Source organism: Trichophyton verrucosum (genome assembly GCF_000151505.1).
Source record: "Trichophyton verrucosum HKI 0517 chromosome Unknown contig00347_1.f1.exp, whole genome shotgun sequence".
Classification (NCBI taxonomy): Eukaryota; Fungi; Ascomycota; class Eurotiomycetes; order Onygenales; family Arthrodermataceae; genus Trichophyton; species Trichophyton verrucosum.
The window spans coordinates 1-14570 of NW_003315415.1; the positions used below are offsets into that span (position 1 = coordinate 1).

The 14570-nt window shown below is 47.9% G+C and overlaps 6 protein-coding genes across 6 annotated transcripts; 1 reads left to right on the plus strand and 5 right to left on the minus strand.

The window, feature by feature from the left end:
• Positions 1-1178: 1178 nt before the first annotated feature.
• On the plus strand, positions 1179-1889 carry TRV_04422 (uncharacterized protein; the record flags this gene model as incomplete). Its single annotated transcript, XM_003021403.1, has 1 exon — positions 1179-1889. A coding segment is annotated over one exon (711 nt), but the record flags the coding sequence as incomplete, so codon positions are not given.
• Positions 1890-2265: 376 nt separating this feature from the next.
• On the minus strand, positions 2266-3982 carry TRV_04423 (uncharacterized protein; the record flags this gene model as incomplete). Its single annotated transcript, XM_003021404.1, has 2 exons — positions 2266-3813; positions 3887-3982. The coding sequence occupies 2 exons, from the start codon at positions 3980-3982 to the stop codon at positions 2266-2268; spliced, it is 1644 nt and encodes a 547-aa protein (XP_003021450.1).
• Positions 3983-4724: 742 nt separating this feature from the next.
• Positions 4725-6615, minus strand: TRV_04424 (uncharacterized protein; the record flags this gene model as incomplete). The annotated part of the gene is made up of 2 exons (XM_003021405.1): positions 4725-6299; positions 6364-6615. 2 exons carry the CDS (start codon positions 6613-6615, stop codon positions 4725-4727), a joined length of 1827 nt encoding a protein of 608 aa, XP_003021451.1.
• A 652-nt stretch (positions 6616-7267) lies between these two features.
• Positions 7268-9292, minus strand: TRV_04425 (uncharacterized protein; the record flags this gene model as incomplete). The annotated part of the gene is made up of 2 exons (XM_003021406.1): positions 7268-9049; positions 9125-9292. The coding sequence occupies 2 exons, from the start codon at positions 9290-9292 to the stop codon at positions 7268-7270; spliced, it is 1950 nt and encodes a 649-aa protein (XP_003021452.1).
• An 832-nt stretch (positions 9293-10124) lies between these two features.
• TRV_04426 (nucleic acid-binding protein) lies at positions 10125-11072 on the minus strand (the record flags this gene model as incomplete). The annotated part of the gene is made up of 2 exons (XM_003021407.1): positions 10125-10638; positions 10705-11072. The coding sequence occupies 2 exons, from the start codon at positions 11070-11072 to the stop codon at positions 10125-10127; spliced, it is 882 nt and encodes a 293-aa protein (XP_003021453.1).
• A 595-nt stretch (positions 11073-11667) lies between these two features.
• TRV_04427 (uncharacterized protein) lies at positions 11668-14261 on the minus strand (the record flags this gene model as incomplete). Its single annotated transcript, XM_003021408.1, has 4 exons — positions 11668-11919; positions 11979-13483; positions 13675-13897; positions 13959-14261. The coding sequence occupies 4 exons, from the start codon at positions 14259-14261 to the stop codon at positions 11668-11670; spliced, it is 2283 nt and encodes a 760-aa protein (XP_003021454.1).
• Positions 14262-14570: the final 309 nt, after the last annotated feature.

A 14570-nucleotide genomic window follows, 5' to 3' on the forward strand; every position in this document is an offset into this window, starting at 1 on the left:
TCTTCTTCTTCTATCTTCTTCTTCTTCTTCTCTTCGCCTTCTCGTCTTTTTCTCTTCGTCGCCGCAAAAACGAGCCGAGGATGTAAAAAAAGTTCCTTGTCCCGTGACTCGCCGCCGCGTCACATGCTTCGGCTTCGGCGTTACTTAGTCCAGGAGAGAAGGGTGGTCACGTGGATAAACGGGCGGTGAGCCAAAGTAGCAACTCCTCCTTTTCTTCTTCTCGAGGTATGTATATATATCAAAAGACAACAAGTTGATATCTACAGGTTGCGGCTTTGACAGAAGTGAGTGGAGGTTGGATACACCCCGAGTGCTCTGTCGATGGGCTAGTTATATCTATCATGTTGTTAAACCTGCCTGAGCAAGTGGAATGTTGATACCCAGAAGCTGAAATGGACCGCGGCAGGTACCTGGACTGCAGATTATACCCGTTGAAACAGCGCTACCAAGATCTACAGAGGGGCTGCTCATCTTCTATCAGAGATGAAAGTGCTGACTCTCTGGAGTGGCGTTTGATGGTTACTCTGCATACTCACCGATTAGCAATAACGCCACAGTCGTGGACTTGTGACCGAAGGATTTATTCTACTTGTTATTACCACAAGGCTGATGGGAAAGTTTCGCAAGATATGCGTCAAAGGCGCGGAACTGGATTTTAAATAGACTAGAGAATGCATCTGTGGTGATGTGCCCTCCGGTCTACTGCATCAGAGAAGGGATGCTAGGCTCCTTGTCCTTATGGTTCCGTATATATACCCTATGCTACGAGGTCTACCTAGCGCCGTAGTCAGTGAGCGGCGAATACATGCAGAATAAAATGCCCCTTGAGATCGTCGGCTAACTAAAGGGGTGAATTAATTTTCCTGGCCAGGAACATGTTTAAAGAGCAAAAGCTCTTCCAGATAACCATCTCCAGCGAGTCCTAAAAATCATGGATCAGGCCATTTGATATCGCTATTCCAAATTATGCAGGATTCTTGGAAAATATGGCTGTTTTGAAGCGAGTTGCTTAGCGAAAATACGGCCTCGGGGTTTTCGGCCTTACTAGCGGCCTCCATCCAGCTGCTTATAAATGCATCTGCATCTGCATTCATAATCAGGACAAGTATGCCTACCTATCTATATCATGAAGCGTGGTTTATAAAACCTCTCAACACTTAGCACTCATAGATTATCAGCTCACGACCAGTATCAAATCTTCAAGCTCTGTTTCTATCCTCAGCTTTACGCACGACACCATTATGGCCAGCACTACTCCAAGCATCAAGCTATGGTACGCTCCAGGAGCATGCTCCCTCGCTCCACACATCATCCTCAAAGAGACCGGAGCGAACTTCGAACTAGTCAAAGTATCATTCGACAGCATCAACAGCGATGAGTTCAAAGCTGTTAACCCCAAACTTCGCATCCCAACGCTATCGATTAACGAAGACATTATCACCGAGAACCCCGCGGTCATGATGGCGATTTCAAACCTTGTTCCTGAAAAACATCTCTTCGGCAAGACCCCACTGGATACAGTTCGTGTGATCGAGTGGGCAAACTATATATCAGGCACGCTCCACGGGCAAGCCTTCGCCGGGCTTTGGAGGCCGCAGCGCTTCACAGCCGATCCCGAAGATCACCATAAGCTTCAGGCCATGGGCATGACGACTATCAAGGAATCTTTCCGGTATATCGACGATAAACTCAAAGGTGTGCATGCTGTTGGTGACTCGTTTACGATCGTGGATGCATACCTCCTTACCATGTACCGATGGGGGCAAAAGATTGGGCTGTCTATGGAATCGGACTACCCGAAACTTACTGCTCTTGTCGCTGAGGCTTCGAAGCGCCGGGCTACTGTGGCAGCCATGGAGGCAGAGGGACTTCCTCCGATATTCAACTGAGAAGATTGGCAAACATTGCTTTTGGATCATTGTCGTACATTTCTATCAACCAATCTTGTCTACTGCTCTTATAATATCTAAATAGAAATTAATCGGTGTCTCATAAGCCAGAGTAACATGCATTAGATATCCTGAAGTGGTATTAAACTTATACAATCCGGAATGTAAAATAATAATAACATCGAACAATAGAAGTGCCGCCAATCGCAGCGGTTTATAGTTCATCTATATGGGGGAAATGGATCTCCCATGATCTCGGTGGGACTGGTAACCCAAGCCAGAAGTTCCATAGACGGTTAAATTCTAATACCGTAATTTCCCAGCTATACAAATGATATGTTAGCTTGTACTCTGCATAGCAAGGTGTAAGGGCGACTTACGCTAAGAAAGGGAAGTTGATCCAACTTTTTACGATGAAGATATAGGCACGCCATATGAGGGCGGCTTCCTGTTTAATCATCGTCATGATACTCGGCGATACATCGTCACCCTCTGAATGGGTATATATCTCAGGCTCATCATCAATATCCTCTGAAACAGGCTGCTCTTCTTGTTTCTCGACCTTAGCCGTCCCAGCCTCATTAGCAGCAATCTCGTTCTTAATTATGTCCTCGAACTTTTGAATGGATCCCAGACTATGCGACACACGGGCGAGGGTGTTGACCAGGGCAACAAGCTCCGTCCTTCGCAGAGGAGGGTTCTCCCCATTCTTGGTCTCGTCGTACTCAAACAACACTTTCAGTGCTGCACCGTATCCAGCCGTCTGGAGTTTTCCCCATAGTCGACACTTGTCACACCCAATGCAATCCATCACTCGGCTGACATTTCTGAATCTGTTGCGGAAATCCTCCTTAAGACCGTTGGCAACAGTATCCTGGAACATTGTGGTCTCGTCGAAGATTTGAGGATGGGTTGCTAGAATCTGCGTGAGGCTGTTCATCTTCTGTTTGGTTTCATAGTCCTGGTCTGGGTCACTGATGCAGAAACTATAGCCCTGAAGATGCTTCTGTAGTTTAGCAACCGCTCGAGTAAGGACACCGAAGTTGAAGTAAAGATTGGCGATACGTTCTGGGTGTGTGTGAAGCCTGTCTTTAAAGCATTGCATATTAGGACCCCATTTCCCGGTGGTCTGGTTGAAATAGTCCCAGCAGAGATGAGTCGAGATAGAGGCATGCATTCCACTGATTAGTCGGTGAAAGACACGTTTCTCAAGACATTCATCGTCTAGAGGGTATAATTCATCACGTACAGCCCCTGAGACTACTTGGTTGACCTCATGGCTTTCAAGGACGTGTCGGAAATCATCCACGGCCCGCAGTTGTGAACCCATTGGCACTCCAAATACGTTGTTTGGAATCAGCCGTGACTTTTGCATTGGCTTGATAAAGCAATTCTCTCGGTAAATTGCATTCCAAACGTGTCTTGCGCCTGGCCCTGAGTATCCCGTAAACCTCTCCGGATTGTCCAACAAGCTCACATAGTCACCTTTGCCCGTGGCGCCCTCGTCTTCAGGGACACAGTAATCTCTTTCGTCACACTCATCATCATACTCCACGACACAGGACTCCTTGACATCTTCACCCAGCATGCCTTGCAGCGGTTTCTCCTTGGGCCGTTCCTTCTGCTGCTTCTTGCCGGGATGTCCAGCCTTGGGGCCTTCTAGCTTACTCAGTTCCTCTGCTCGCCATATCAACGGTATATCCTTCTCCGACTCCAGCGTGCTGACGGCACAAGCGATATTCCCGCACATTCCAGCATCGTCTGACCAGAACGGACATTGTTTGTTAAAGAGATTTAATCGGTAATAGGAGAAGAAATCAGAATGCTGCGTAAGTGACTTGAGAACCGGTGTAATCTGGTTATTTAGCCCGTCAAACGTAGCGAAGGAGGCACAGGCATCAGAAACAGTAGACCTGGCATCAATCTAGAGAAAACATCTCCCATTAGCAAATGGCCCAACCTATATATTGACAGGGTAAAGCGGCTATATTGCATACTGCACACGATCTAGATCTGCTGCTGTTGTCCTCCCCGTGAGCCGGGGCAAGGAGGCTAAACACAGCCAGGTAAAAGAGCTTCGAAGCGCCGCCCATCTTGACTAGCGAGAGGATCGGTCTGAAACTGCCTGTCAGACCAGATATCGAGCACAGATATCGCGTGTATACGCCTGTTGAGTTGCTGCCTTTGGTGGAGCTTCCAAGATAGCTCCAACAGACTAGTTAGTTAAGAAGCGATGGATCGATGGTGAGGCCAACGAGGGTGCAATGCCGGAAGGGACCGTGTTTTATATATTCGGTCAAGGAGAGAAGGAAACCAGGCAAGTCTATAAGTCAGGCCATCTCTGCAGCGGTGGTTCGACGGGCGGTTAAGACCTCCTTTTAAGACTATTTTATTTTATTAATCGATCTTGAGATTTCTCTTGCATGGTTTCTTTTTTATCCAGAAGATGACATGTGGCCTCCAGCCAATCGCCAGTGACGTCAGCCGCCTTTTATTGTCTTATTGACGGCTCTTTAGCAGACAGTCAATTGCTCATTATTATTGAATAGAGACAAAGTCGACAGCCTGCCGGAAATATAATTCAATAGGCGGCTTGAAGATACTTCTGCAAAGTGCTAAGGAGCGTTGAGTCCGCGGGATCCCGGTTTGGTCATGGATGGTGCTGGCTGGCTGTAGCTAGCTATCCTTGCATGCAGGGCCGGCCGGGAAAGGCGGTCCTTTTGATACTCGTTTCTAACATATACCTATTTCTGGTTGATATTAACTAGCTGGATACATTTTATATGTACAAAAAGGTCGTAGGGATTGAGGATATACACCGGCAAACGTGTGTGTCTAGAGCTTCGATGCTTGTGCTGCCTTATCTTTCTTGCCAGCTTGCCATCCGAACTCGATAGACTGGCCGATGCCAGGCTCGACAATGACATTGACAATGGTAAACTTGTGCTTCTCCAAGAATCCTGCCCTTGTCGCATCTTCTAGCTCCTTTTCATTGCGCACAAAGAAACCCTGTCCTCCGCACACACTTGCCAGACGGTCATATCTTGTCTCGTATGAAAGGCTGGTGGAGCGAAGGCCCTTCTTATCACCAGCGGAAGATGAAGTTGTCTCATTTGAGAGAGTGGCCTGCTGCATGTTACGCCAGTCGTCTTCTGTCTTGGTGTCACCGTGGTATATACCGGAGTTGTTCATCACGAAGATCAAGGCAGGAATCTGGTGTCGAGCAAGAGTTTCTACTTCCATTGCACTGAATCCAAACGCACTGTCACCTTCCAGGGCGACTATCTTCTTTGGCGATGGTGCCTCAAGCGTACCTTGTGGTTGGGGCAGATTATATGCTGCATGGGCAGCAATAATGTACCCCAATCCGACGCCCATGGTAGCATAGGTACCGGCATCTAGTCTCTGGCGTGGATGTTGCAGGGGGAATGCGGAACGAGAGATGTCCATGGTATTTGCACCTTCAGATATGTAGACAATACCTCCATTCTCTGGGGGTGAGAGTGAGTTGAGGGTCGTTTTGATAATGTGGAATGCGCGTTGGAAGGTTAGATACTGTCCAGCAGCCGTGGCCTGAAGGGCCTTCTCCTGGGACTTGTTTTCATTCTTGGTGGCAGAGGCGGATATAAGGGAAGGGTAAGAGGAAGGTGAATTAGGTGGCTGATAGTGCCAGTCTCCCAGTGATTTGAGAAGCTGGTCAACCACCAGCTCTATATCGCCAACAATGCCCAGTTCACCGCTTCCAGAGTTGCGACCAATTTCCTCGGCATGTATGTCAACCTGGATAATCTTGACATCCGGTGACCAGCGAGGCGCTTCACCAAAGTGTAGTATCCAATTCAACCTGCCTCCAAGAAGCAGGACAACATCTGCATTCTTCAACGCAACACTTCGTGCACTAGACGTATTAAGTGGATGAGAGTCAGGTACAACACCTTTTCCCATTGGAGTTGGCAGGAAGGGCAAGCGTGCAGTGTCAATCAGTTTGCGAATGGACTCTTCAGCTCTTGCATATGCAGATCCTTTACCGACCACCACCAAGGGTGCCCGGGCTGATCTGAGAAGCTGGGCCACTTTAAAAATGATACTTGGGTCACCGGCAGGCTTCGGAGGTGCATGAACCAGCTGGAGACCAGCGGACGGCAAGCTCCCCGTAGCCTTCCCTTGGATAAGATCCGCCGGTAAATCAACAAAAGCTGTTCCAGGGCGGCCGTACCAGCATGTCCTGTATGCGTCATATACGGCATTCTCGGCATAGTCCACCGAGATAGGTCTGATGGCCAGCTTGGTATGCGGAGTGAGCAACGATATCGCATCCATCTCTTGGAATCCTCCCTTGGTGACCAGAGTAGTCTCCGCCGATCCAGCCAGAATAAGCATCGGGAACGCATTCACATTTGAATTTCCAATCTAGTAACCAGTCAGTTGATTTTGTAAACAAGAGTAAACATATATATATATACACCGAACATACTCCCGCCATTGCATGTAGTACTCCGGGGCCTCCCACGACCAAGCAAACGCCTGGCTTCCCAGTGATATATCCATATGCGCTTGCTGCATAGCTGCACGCCTGCTCGTTCCTGAACGCGATAAACCGTATTCCTAGGTTGATTGCTTCTTCGGCAATTTCGATAACAGGAATGCCGACCAGGCCGAAAATGACGGTAACACCGAGATTCTTGAGAGCTCTTGCAACGGCCTGCGCACCAGTTGGCTGGCTCATCTTTGATTCCCAGGGATTGGTGCTGAGATGCGGATGGGAGCTGATAAATCAAGGCCCTTGGGAGCCAGGTAGGTTCGTTAGATACGTTGTTTCAAGTGTTGACTCATGCGATTGGGATTATCATCAACGTCGAGCAGAGACAGCCAAGTATCTGAAGATATTGATGTTGATATCGATGTTGATGCCGAGAAATCTCTGCGTTAAGTACGAAAACAAAAATCCCTGGTTATGCGGAGAAAGTTGGAGAAGTTGGAGAAGTTCAGCTCGCAGCTCGAGATGTCCCGATCGGGAAGGGCGGTGACGCCATCCGGGGTTCTGCCGAGGTAAAACAAAATGCGGCTCAAGTGTTATTCAGACATTCTAAGGGGTAAAAGACGATCATTTTATAGACGATGAGAGATGGAGAAAAAGGTGGAGACCAGGTAGTGAAGTGAAGATGTCGTGTCTTGAGACTTTCATTATATGCGAGATGGCTTAGTAACTTTCATCATATATAGATAGAAATCAATGTAACTATAGGCTGTCCAAATGTCCCCTTTACCACCGTACCCAGATATGTAGATATCTTTGCAAGCAGCCTCCGCATCCGTGAGAGTGATTGTAAAAGACGAACTCCAAGTCTATTAAGGGCATCATCATATTGCTCAAGCTTTTAAAAGTCAAATTCCTTCTTAAATACCGAAACGTCCATTCCGCTGACCACCATATCACTGAGATCCCGACGACCCATCTGGCTAAACACTCGCCGTAAGGTATCGTACAGGTTCGTGCTCTGGTTCTGGCTCACATGGATCATGCGCTCGAGTTCAGCGTCATCGATACCGTCAACGCCCTCGACAATCTCCCTTGCTCGTTCACGACCCTCTTGCTCAACCACCTTGTGCATTGACAGAGCTCCAAGTAGATGCTGAGCTGCCTCTGGGTAGCAGCCGATGTTGATGCAAGATACGCCTAGGTTGTAACGGGCGCGGACAAAGTTAGGGTTGATGGTGAGAGCCTTCTCGTAGGCTTCGATGGCTTCCTCCGATCGCCCGGAGTTGGCAAGGGTAGCCCCAAGCCTGTTCCAGAGCAGATGTATCTGTCCCTTCTGGTTCGAACTGCCTGATTCTGTTGAGGCCAGAGCGGCTGAGAAGCAGTCTACTGCCTTGTCGTATTCCTCTGCGCCGTAGAACAGCACACCCAGCCCAACTTGTACGTCAGGGTCCATGTGCTCGCCATGAGGTGAGAGCTGGGCCGCCTTGATGAAAAGGTCCGTTACCTTCTCATGTAGCATGTGTCTATCGGTAAAGCCCATCTCCGTCTCTGTTCCGACTTCATTCGGGTCGATAACTTGTGGATACTTGACGGACAACCATCGCTCTAGGGTTCGGTAGGCTGTCGAATCATAGCCTTCGTTGGTGTAGGAAACTGCTAGGCCCATGAGCGCATCGAGATTGTTAGGATCCAGCTTCAAGGCTTGTTCCAGCGCTCTGATAGCCGGGCTTTCTTTCTCGTTCTGGGCCTGCGCAGATCCAAGCAGTGTCCATGCTTGGACGTGAGTCGGGTCTTTCTGAACAGCCGCCTCGAAGGCAAGGGCAGCTAGGGATAGGTTTCCACCTTCTTCCAGGATGCGTACTCCCTCTTCAAATGGGTTGCCAACAGCTCGGAATGCGTTCTGATCTTCAAAAAGATAATCCCCAAGTTGGGGGTCTCTGTAGCTATGGGTATTCAAACCACCGTCAAAATTCTCCCATTCGCTGAAATCGCCCATCGCCATGTTCTCGATTTTCTCGTCTTCGTTCACCAGTTGTCTAGTTGCAGCGGTTTCAGCTTGAATTCCTCTCCATACAATCTCAAAATCAGCGAAATCGTGCTCTTCTGCGGGAACTGACCTATCCAAATCATCAAGTTCTTTCTCCATGGCAGCATTCGCCTCTTCATCCAAGTTCGCTTGACCGGAAGCATCTATCTCGGCAAACTGGGCTTCCCAATTTTGATCGTCTAGTTCAATCATTCTTCCTTTCCCCTTGATGTCTTGTTGTTGTTCCATCGGCTGCTGTTGAGGCTGCTGTTGCATTGCCATAGGCATATATCCGGGACCCATCATGCCCATTTGACCCATCTCCATGCCATATCCTCTAGCCATTGGTCCCTGATATTGTGACATCATCGGGCTCGCTGCTCCTGGTACGGCACCCGCCCTGCTTTGTTGAAACCGGGCGAACTCTGATGCCTGAAAAGTGGTGTTGCCCTTCATCATTCCCGGGGCTGGGGATTGGAAAGCAGCCTCCATACGAGCTTGTTCGCCAGGGTCGAATTCTGCTGCCCATGCGGGTGACCCTGTTCTTTGAGGGGAGGGGTGGAAGTTCTCTAGCTCTCTACGCATCTGCTCCATGGCGAAGGGCTGTGCCGGTCCCTGCATCTGATCGTTTTGTTTGAGGAATTCGTCCATCATCTAGACCTCAGAATGAATAGAAAGCATTAGCTACTTGGTTTCTGTTAATAAAATAATACTTCCATCACCACTTACATGATCCTGTCCCCCCATCATTCCTCTTGACCGCATCGTCTCCTGACGACCAGGGCCAGCACCCGCCAGCCTATCCCGCTGGAGAGACTTGTCATCTTGGACATGTTTTGTGAATTGGGTAAGCGGATTTCCTGCTGTAGAGCACTCGGAACCGCCTAAGAACGACATCTCTCCAGTATATATGTGCAAGGAAAGCCGGGGAGCTCGGGGTAGATGGCGGCTGGGATAGATCGGGTATAACGCAAGCTATTAACGCTCCGAATGAAGGGCTGAGGACTAGATCTTTGAAATGAGAAAACAAATAATCGACTATAAGACAACGGGTATATGGCGTTAAATGATTTAAAAGGGAGCGTGGATGTAAAATGAGATGTTGTATCTTCTGCTGAGCTGGCGTGGGGAACTTAACTAGTTGCAGGCAAAAGAACAGTTTCTTTCCTCGGCCTTTTTTTTGGAGGCAAAAAGCTGCTTACTCAGCGAGCCGAGGAACAAATCATGTGACGCGCTTGCTTATCAATCTGTAGATAAAAGACGATAAGGTGAGCGCGGAGCTTGGGGACGGCGATATGGAATATGATAATGATATATAATAATGGCCAGGTAGATACAGGAGAGGACAAAAGCAGCCCGTGAGACACCTCATGCAAAAAACTCGTCAGGAAAACAGTAAAACCTTTATATACTACAGCAGCTTTGAATCAGTTTTTGAAAGCCTGGAAAAGGGACAAATGGGTTCATAGTAAAAACATTCGAGAAGAGGGAGGGAGGCAGGTAGGATTATGGCGCAAGGAGAGTAGGGAGGTCATCGAGGTCGGTTTGTTCCGGGCATGAAAATGAAAGAGACATGGACAGCATCAAAACATGCCAGACGCTCCGTTTATAAGCCACCAAGCATGAACGCCGAATAGAGATGTAGATTCAGCCTCTAGACTTTGAAAATATTGGTAAAGTGTATATGCGGGAGAAATTGGTGTCGAGAAAACAGCTTTGACGGATCCATTTAGAGAGCGGCTCTAGGAGCTGCTTCTTCGGGCTGGGATGCATTGGCCTCCTGCTGGGCCTCTGCCTCGCCCTCCAGGTTGGCGGCAGGGGCCTTGGAGTTGTCGATTTCACCTGGGCGTCTGGCACTGTGGCTGTAATCCAATCGGAGCGGGCGGCCATATGGGGCCTGGCCCTTCAACATCTCAAACCCAGCAATAGCACTCTCAACATCGGTGAATTCAGCGTGAGCAAAGCCTCTTGGCATACCGGTTCTGCGGTCAACAGCAACACGAACGTCGAAGACGTTGGGGATGTCATCGAAAAGGGCATGGAGGTCGCGGTCTGTGACTTGGTGGGCAATGTTGCCGACGAAGATGGTACGGGTTGGCTCCATCTTTCTCTGCGGTTGTTCATCCCTGAGGTCAACCTGAGCAAAGTTGACACTTAGTTTACGGCCTTCATATTCGCTAAGGTGCATTTCATCAATGGCCTTTTTAGCCTCCTCAACACTCTCAAATCTGACATAGCCAAATCTAGACCGCGCAAGTTAGCAACATAAAATTAAAGGAGAGTTACAAAAGGCAACCTCAGTAACTTACCCTCTGCTAAGGCCACGGCTATCATATATGATTCGGGTTCCCAAAACCTTGCCGTACTTGCTAGCGTATTCCTTCAAGTCCGCAGCGGTGATGTCGAAGAGAATGTTTCCAACGTAGACTGTGGCTTTTGGCTGAGGCTCGGGGCGAGAAGGTGGAAGGCCAAAAGAATTTCGCACTGGTCTGACCATAGATTTCTTTTCTTCGACTGCAGGGTCTCTGGCTTCTTCGGTGAAGAGTCGTCGTTGCGAGGCCCAGAGCTGGCTACCCATGACTCTTGTGAATTGGCTCAATTGTGAGCTAGCGGCCTGTGGCTTTGGGAGAAAGGACCTTGCTGCGCTTCCGCCAGCGGCGGAGGCGGCGCGGTACATCGCATGTCTCAGAGAAATCCTATACAGCAACAGGTGGTTAGCATGTCCAATGGCTTGAAATTTGGTTGGGACAAGTAATCAGAGGTAAAAGGGAACAAACATTGTCGAAGATATGTCTAAATAAAGATCTTATACAAAGTAGAGAATTAGAAAAAATAGTATCACTTAATAAGACAGATATCAAGAAGAAAATAAACAGAAGAAGGTGAAATTGACGGTCGAGGTTGAGGATGAATTGAAAATGGAGTTGAAGCAACGAAGATTTCGCAGTAAAGCAAAAAACTTTTGAAAAAAAAAGTTTCGATGGGAAAATTTGTACTTTTCTATATTGGGGTTAGTACTGAAGTTTAAATAAAATCACGTGAAAAGCTTGTAGAAATTGTGGAGTTTATTTTGATTTTGATATCAAGGCAACAGAAATAAAGCATTCGTTCATTTGGTGTATCTATCATACGAAACCATTCATGACAATGATGTACTTTTGCTTCCGGGCATGGTATTAATGTATATACGTAAAAACAATCAGTTCAGCTAAGTGCTATAAGGATATCGAATGAGGAGAGCTGCATAAACAAAAGCGCGGTATCAAACCAAATCAGGAGGCGTTTGCACCTCCTTGGTAGTCGTTATTATTCATGTATGTGGGGTGAGTGGAGGCATTGCCGTTCGCATCATATGTACCATTGTGTAGAGGATATGTTGGTGGTCTTATAGACATATTTGGCTCGTTCTCAGCGGTAGTCTGAGGCTGGTGTGTTTGCTGGAAGTCTTGCCGTTGATTTACATCTGTCCAGTTTTGGTTGGTGGGATCAAGGGCGGCTGACTGGATATAGTTATCCCAGGCCTCCTATTGGAAATTTGTTAGTAGAAGAGATATCATATTTATTTGATGCGTTATGAACGTACCCAGTCGAGGTTGAATGGTTGCATGTCTGGCATCTGACCAAACATGCCAAACGGAGAATTTAGGCCTGCCAATTGGTCTATGTTAGAAGGTAAGCCTCCTTGCTGGGCCGAGGACGTCCGATCAATTCCTATCATGGAATCTCCGAATTGAGGCGGACTTGTTGGTCCTTGGGGCGTTAATCCGCTACTAAGGAGTCCCAGAGTCATAGCAGCACTCTGTTTCTCATCCTGCGGATCAAAGCTGCTATCCATTGACGTGGTATCTCTATTTTCTCGTCGACAACTTATCTTCTCCAGAAGCAGTCCCAGAACACTGGATGCCTTCCATGCGTCCATAGACTCGTCTTTTAGTTCGTTCCAGATGTTATAGGATTGCCGAAGGGTAGCAAGCATCTCCTCCTGCATTCCGCATCCCCAGCCATATGGACTGTCACCTTGCCGCCTGTTCGCTTCTAACTGTGCTTCATGGTAGAGATCAAGGGCAAGAATGGTGCTGGCTAGCAGGAAGTCGTGGCCAGTAAGTGACGTGGTGTAATATCTTGGATGTAGGACTCTTCTGCCGGATGTTTTTTCTGCATGCAGCATTGCTTGAAGTCGTAAAAGCTCGAGCGAACTATCGATGCAGGCCCGATGTGACAAAGTATACCGTGGATTTTCACGGGCCCTTGTTAGATAAGGGCGATGTAGAACACATTGGGCTTTGTGGTAGATGCTTTCAACCTGTAATATCAAACTTAGTAAAACGAGATTAGGCAATTGACCAATAGGATAAGTACATACCGCGATTCTATTCATTATTAGAGTAGATGGTTCATGGGCGCATTCAGGAAGAGGTTTCATCTGCAGCCATTCGGGAATCATTTCGCGGGCATGCCGTAGCTCTCGATCCAACTCTAAAACTTCCTCGTACGAAGATCCTCGAAGTTTCTGTGACTTTTCCAGCACCCGACTAAAGACAGTTGTGAGTCTTGCATGAACAATGGTATACGCAATAGGGGCTGGCTGGTTAAATGGCCTTTCCGGAGGAGTCTCCTTGGAATCTTCATCAAAGTCTTCATCATATAGACATCGGGGAAAGTCTGTATCCGCGTCTCCCGTTCGAATCATACTTGGAAGTCCCGCCTCGAAGGAGAATAGCAAATCCGCCTGTCTAACCCACGTCCAAAGCCGTCGACGCATTTCTCCCTGGAAAACAGATATATTCGGAAACATTTTAGAATCTCGATGATATCCCATTCTCATCCCTAGACGGACGATCATTCCAACCAGGATCCAAACTGACGTCTCGGAGTCACAGCTCTGAGAGTACTCAGCTTGTAAATGAAATGCCAAGGTTTCAAGGAGATATCGATGAGGCTTCGTGAAGTCTGAGTATACTAGCCCTTGTGCCATTGCAATCCGATATGTTTTGGCTATATCTAATGACTTCCCCCGGAATTCTGGGGGTTCGTCTCGTTCCCTGTGGTATGATAGCATCGCCAGCCGAAGCATTGCGAAAACCATTGCTATCCAGACCATACTCGTTTTAGAGGGGTCTTGCCAGTGAGCTTCGTACTGCACATCAAGGTTAGCGACAGGAAAACAAAATATTATACGGGTACGTGCATACCTCTTTCCAGAACGTTGGGCCGTGGACAAGCGCTTTATAGATTGTTAGTTATCTTGATTTTATACATTATCAGACAACTGAACTTACTGATAGAGGGGTCGAGGGTAGCAAAGAAACGGCGGAGCAGCATGTCTGCAGTGTATTTTGAAGGGAAAGACGCCATAATCTCTGCTTCGGTGGGTAACGACATGGCGCCAAATATTAGCGCAGAGCCCTTCAGATCCTGTGTCTGCTTGGTTGCTTGCACTTTCTGCATCTGCTCCTCGTACTGCTTCTTATGGGTAGCCCAGAAATGCTTAACTTCTGAAATCTAGATAGTAAACACGTCAGTTCATCCGGTTCATGGCATATAAAGAAAGACAGGCCCATACATCATTCAGGATTGTTGACCAATGTGCTTCGGAGACATAATATGATTTTTGGCTCTGGTTATCCACTTTCATGATTCCAAACGATTTGGTAACCTGTTCCGTATCACTTTCTTCATCTTTCAAGTCGATGTCGACCGTATTCGTGCTTGCGCTCTGCGGGCCTTGTGAAGCTATACTACTATCCCCGGACACGGTAGCAATCGCAGCAGTAGGTCCAGCCGACTGTGCGCCATTGGTCATCAGGGACAAAACCAGGTTCTCCAATCTGTCTATGCGATTCTGCATATCATCTGGCGATGACATTGCAGACTGAGTATTCTGGTGCCTCCGTCTGTTGGTTGATTGGGCATATGAACAGGAAGCAATGTCATCTCTCTTCACGCAGTTTTCGCAAGGTGTAGCACGATTACATTTCAATCTTTATGGATAGGCGGCAACACGCGTGGTTAGCGAGGCTGCGTGTAAAGTAGTGCAATTGTGTGGTGTGATAATATAGGCAGCGCAACTTACTTTCGGTTTCTGCATGGCGCGCAGGACACTGGAACACGGTTCCTTTTCCGAACAACGCGATATTGGCCTTCTGGAGAATGCGTACTGGGCGACGTTGTGGGC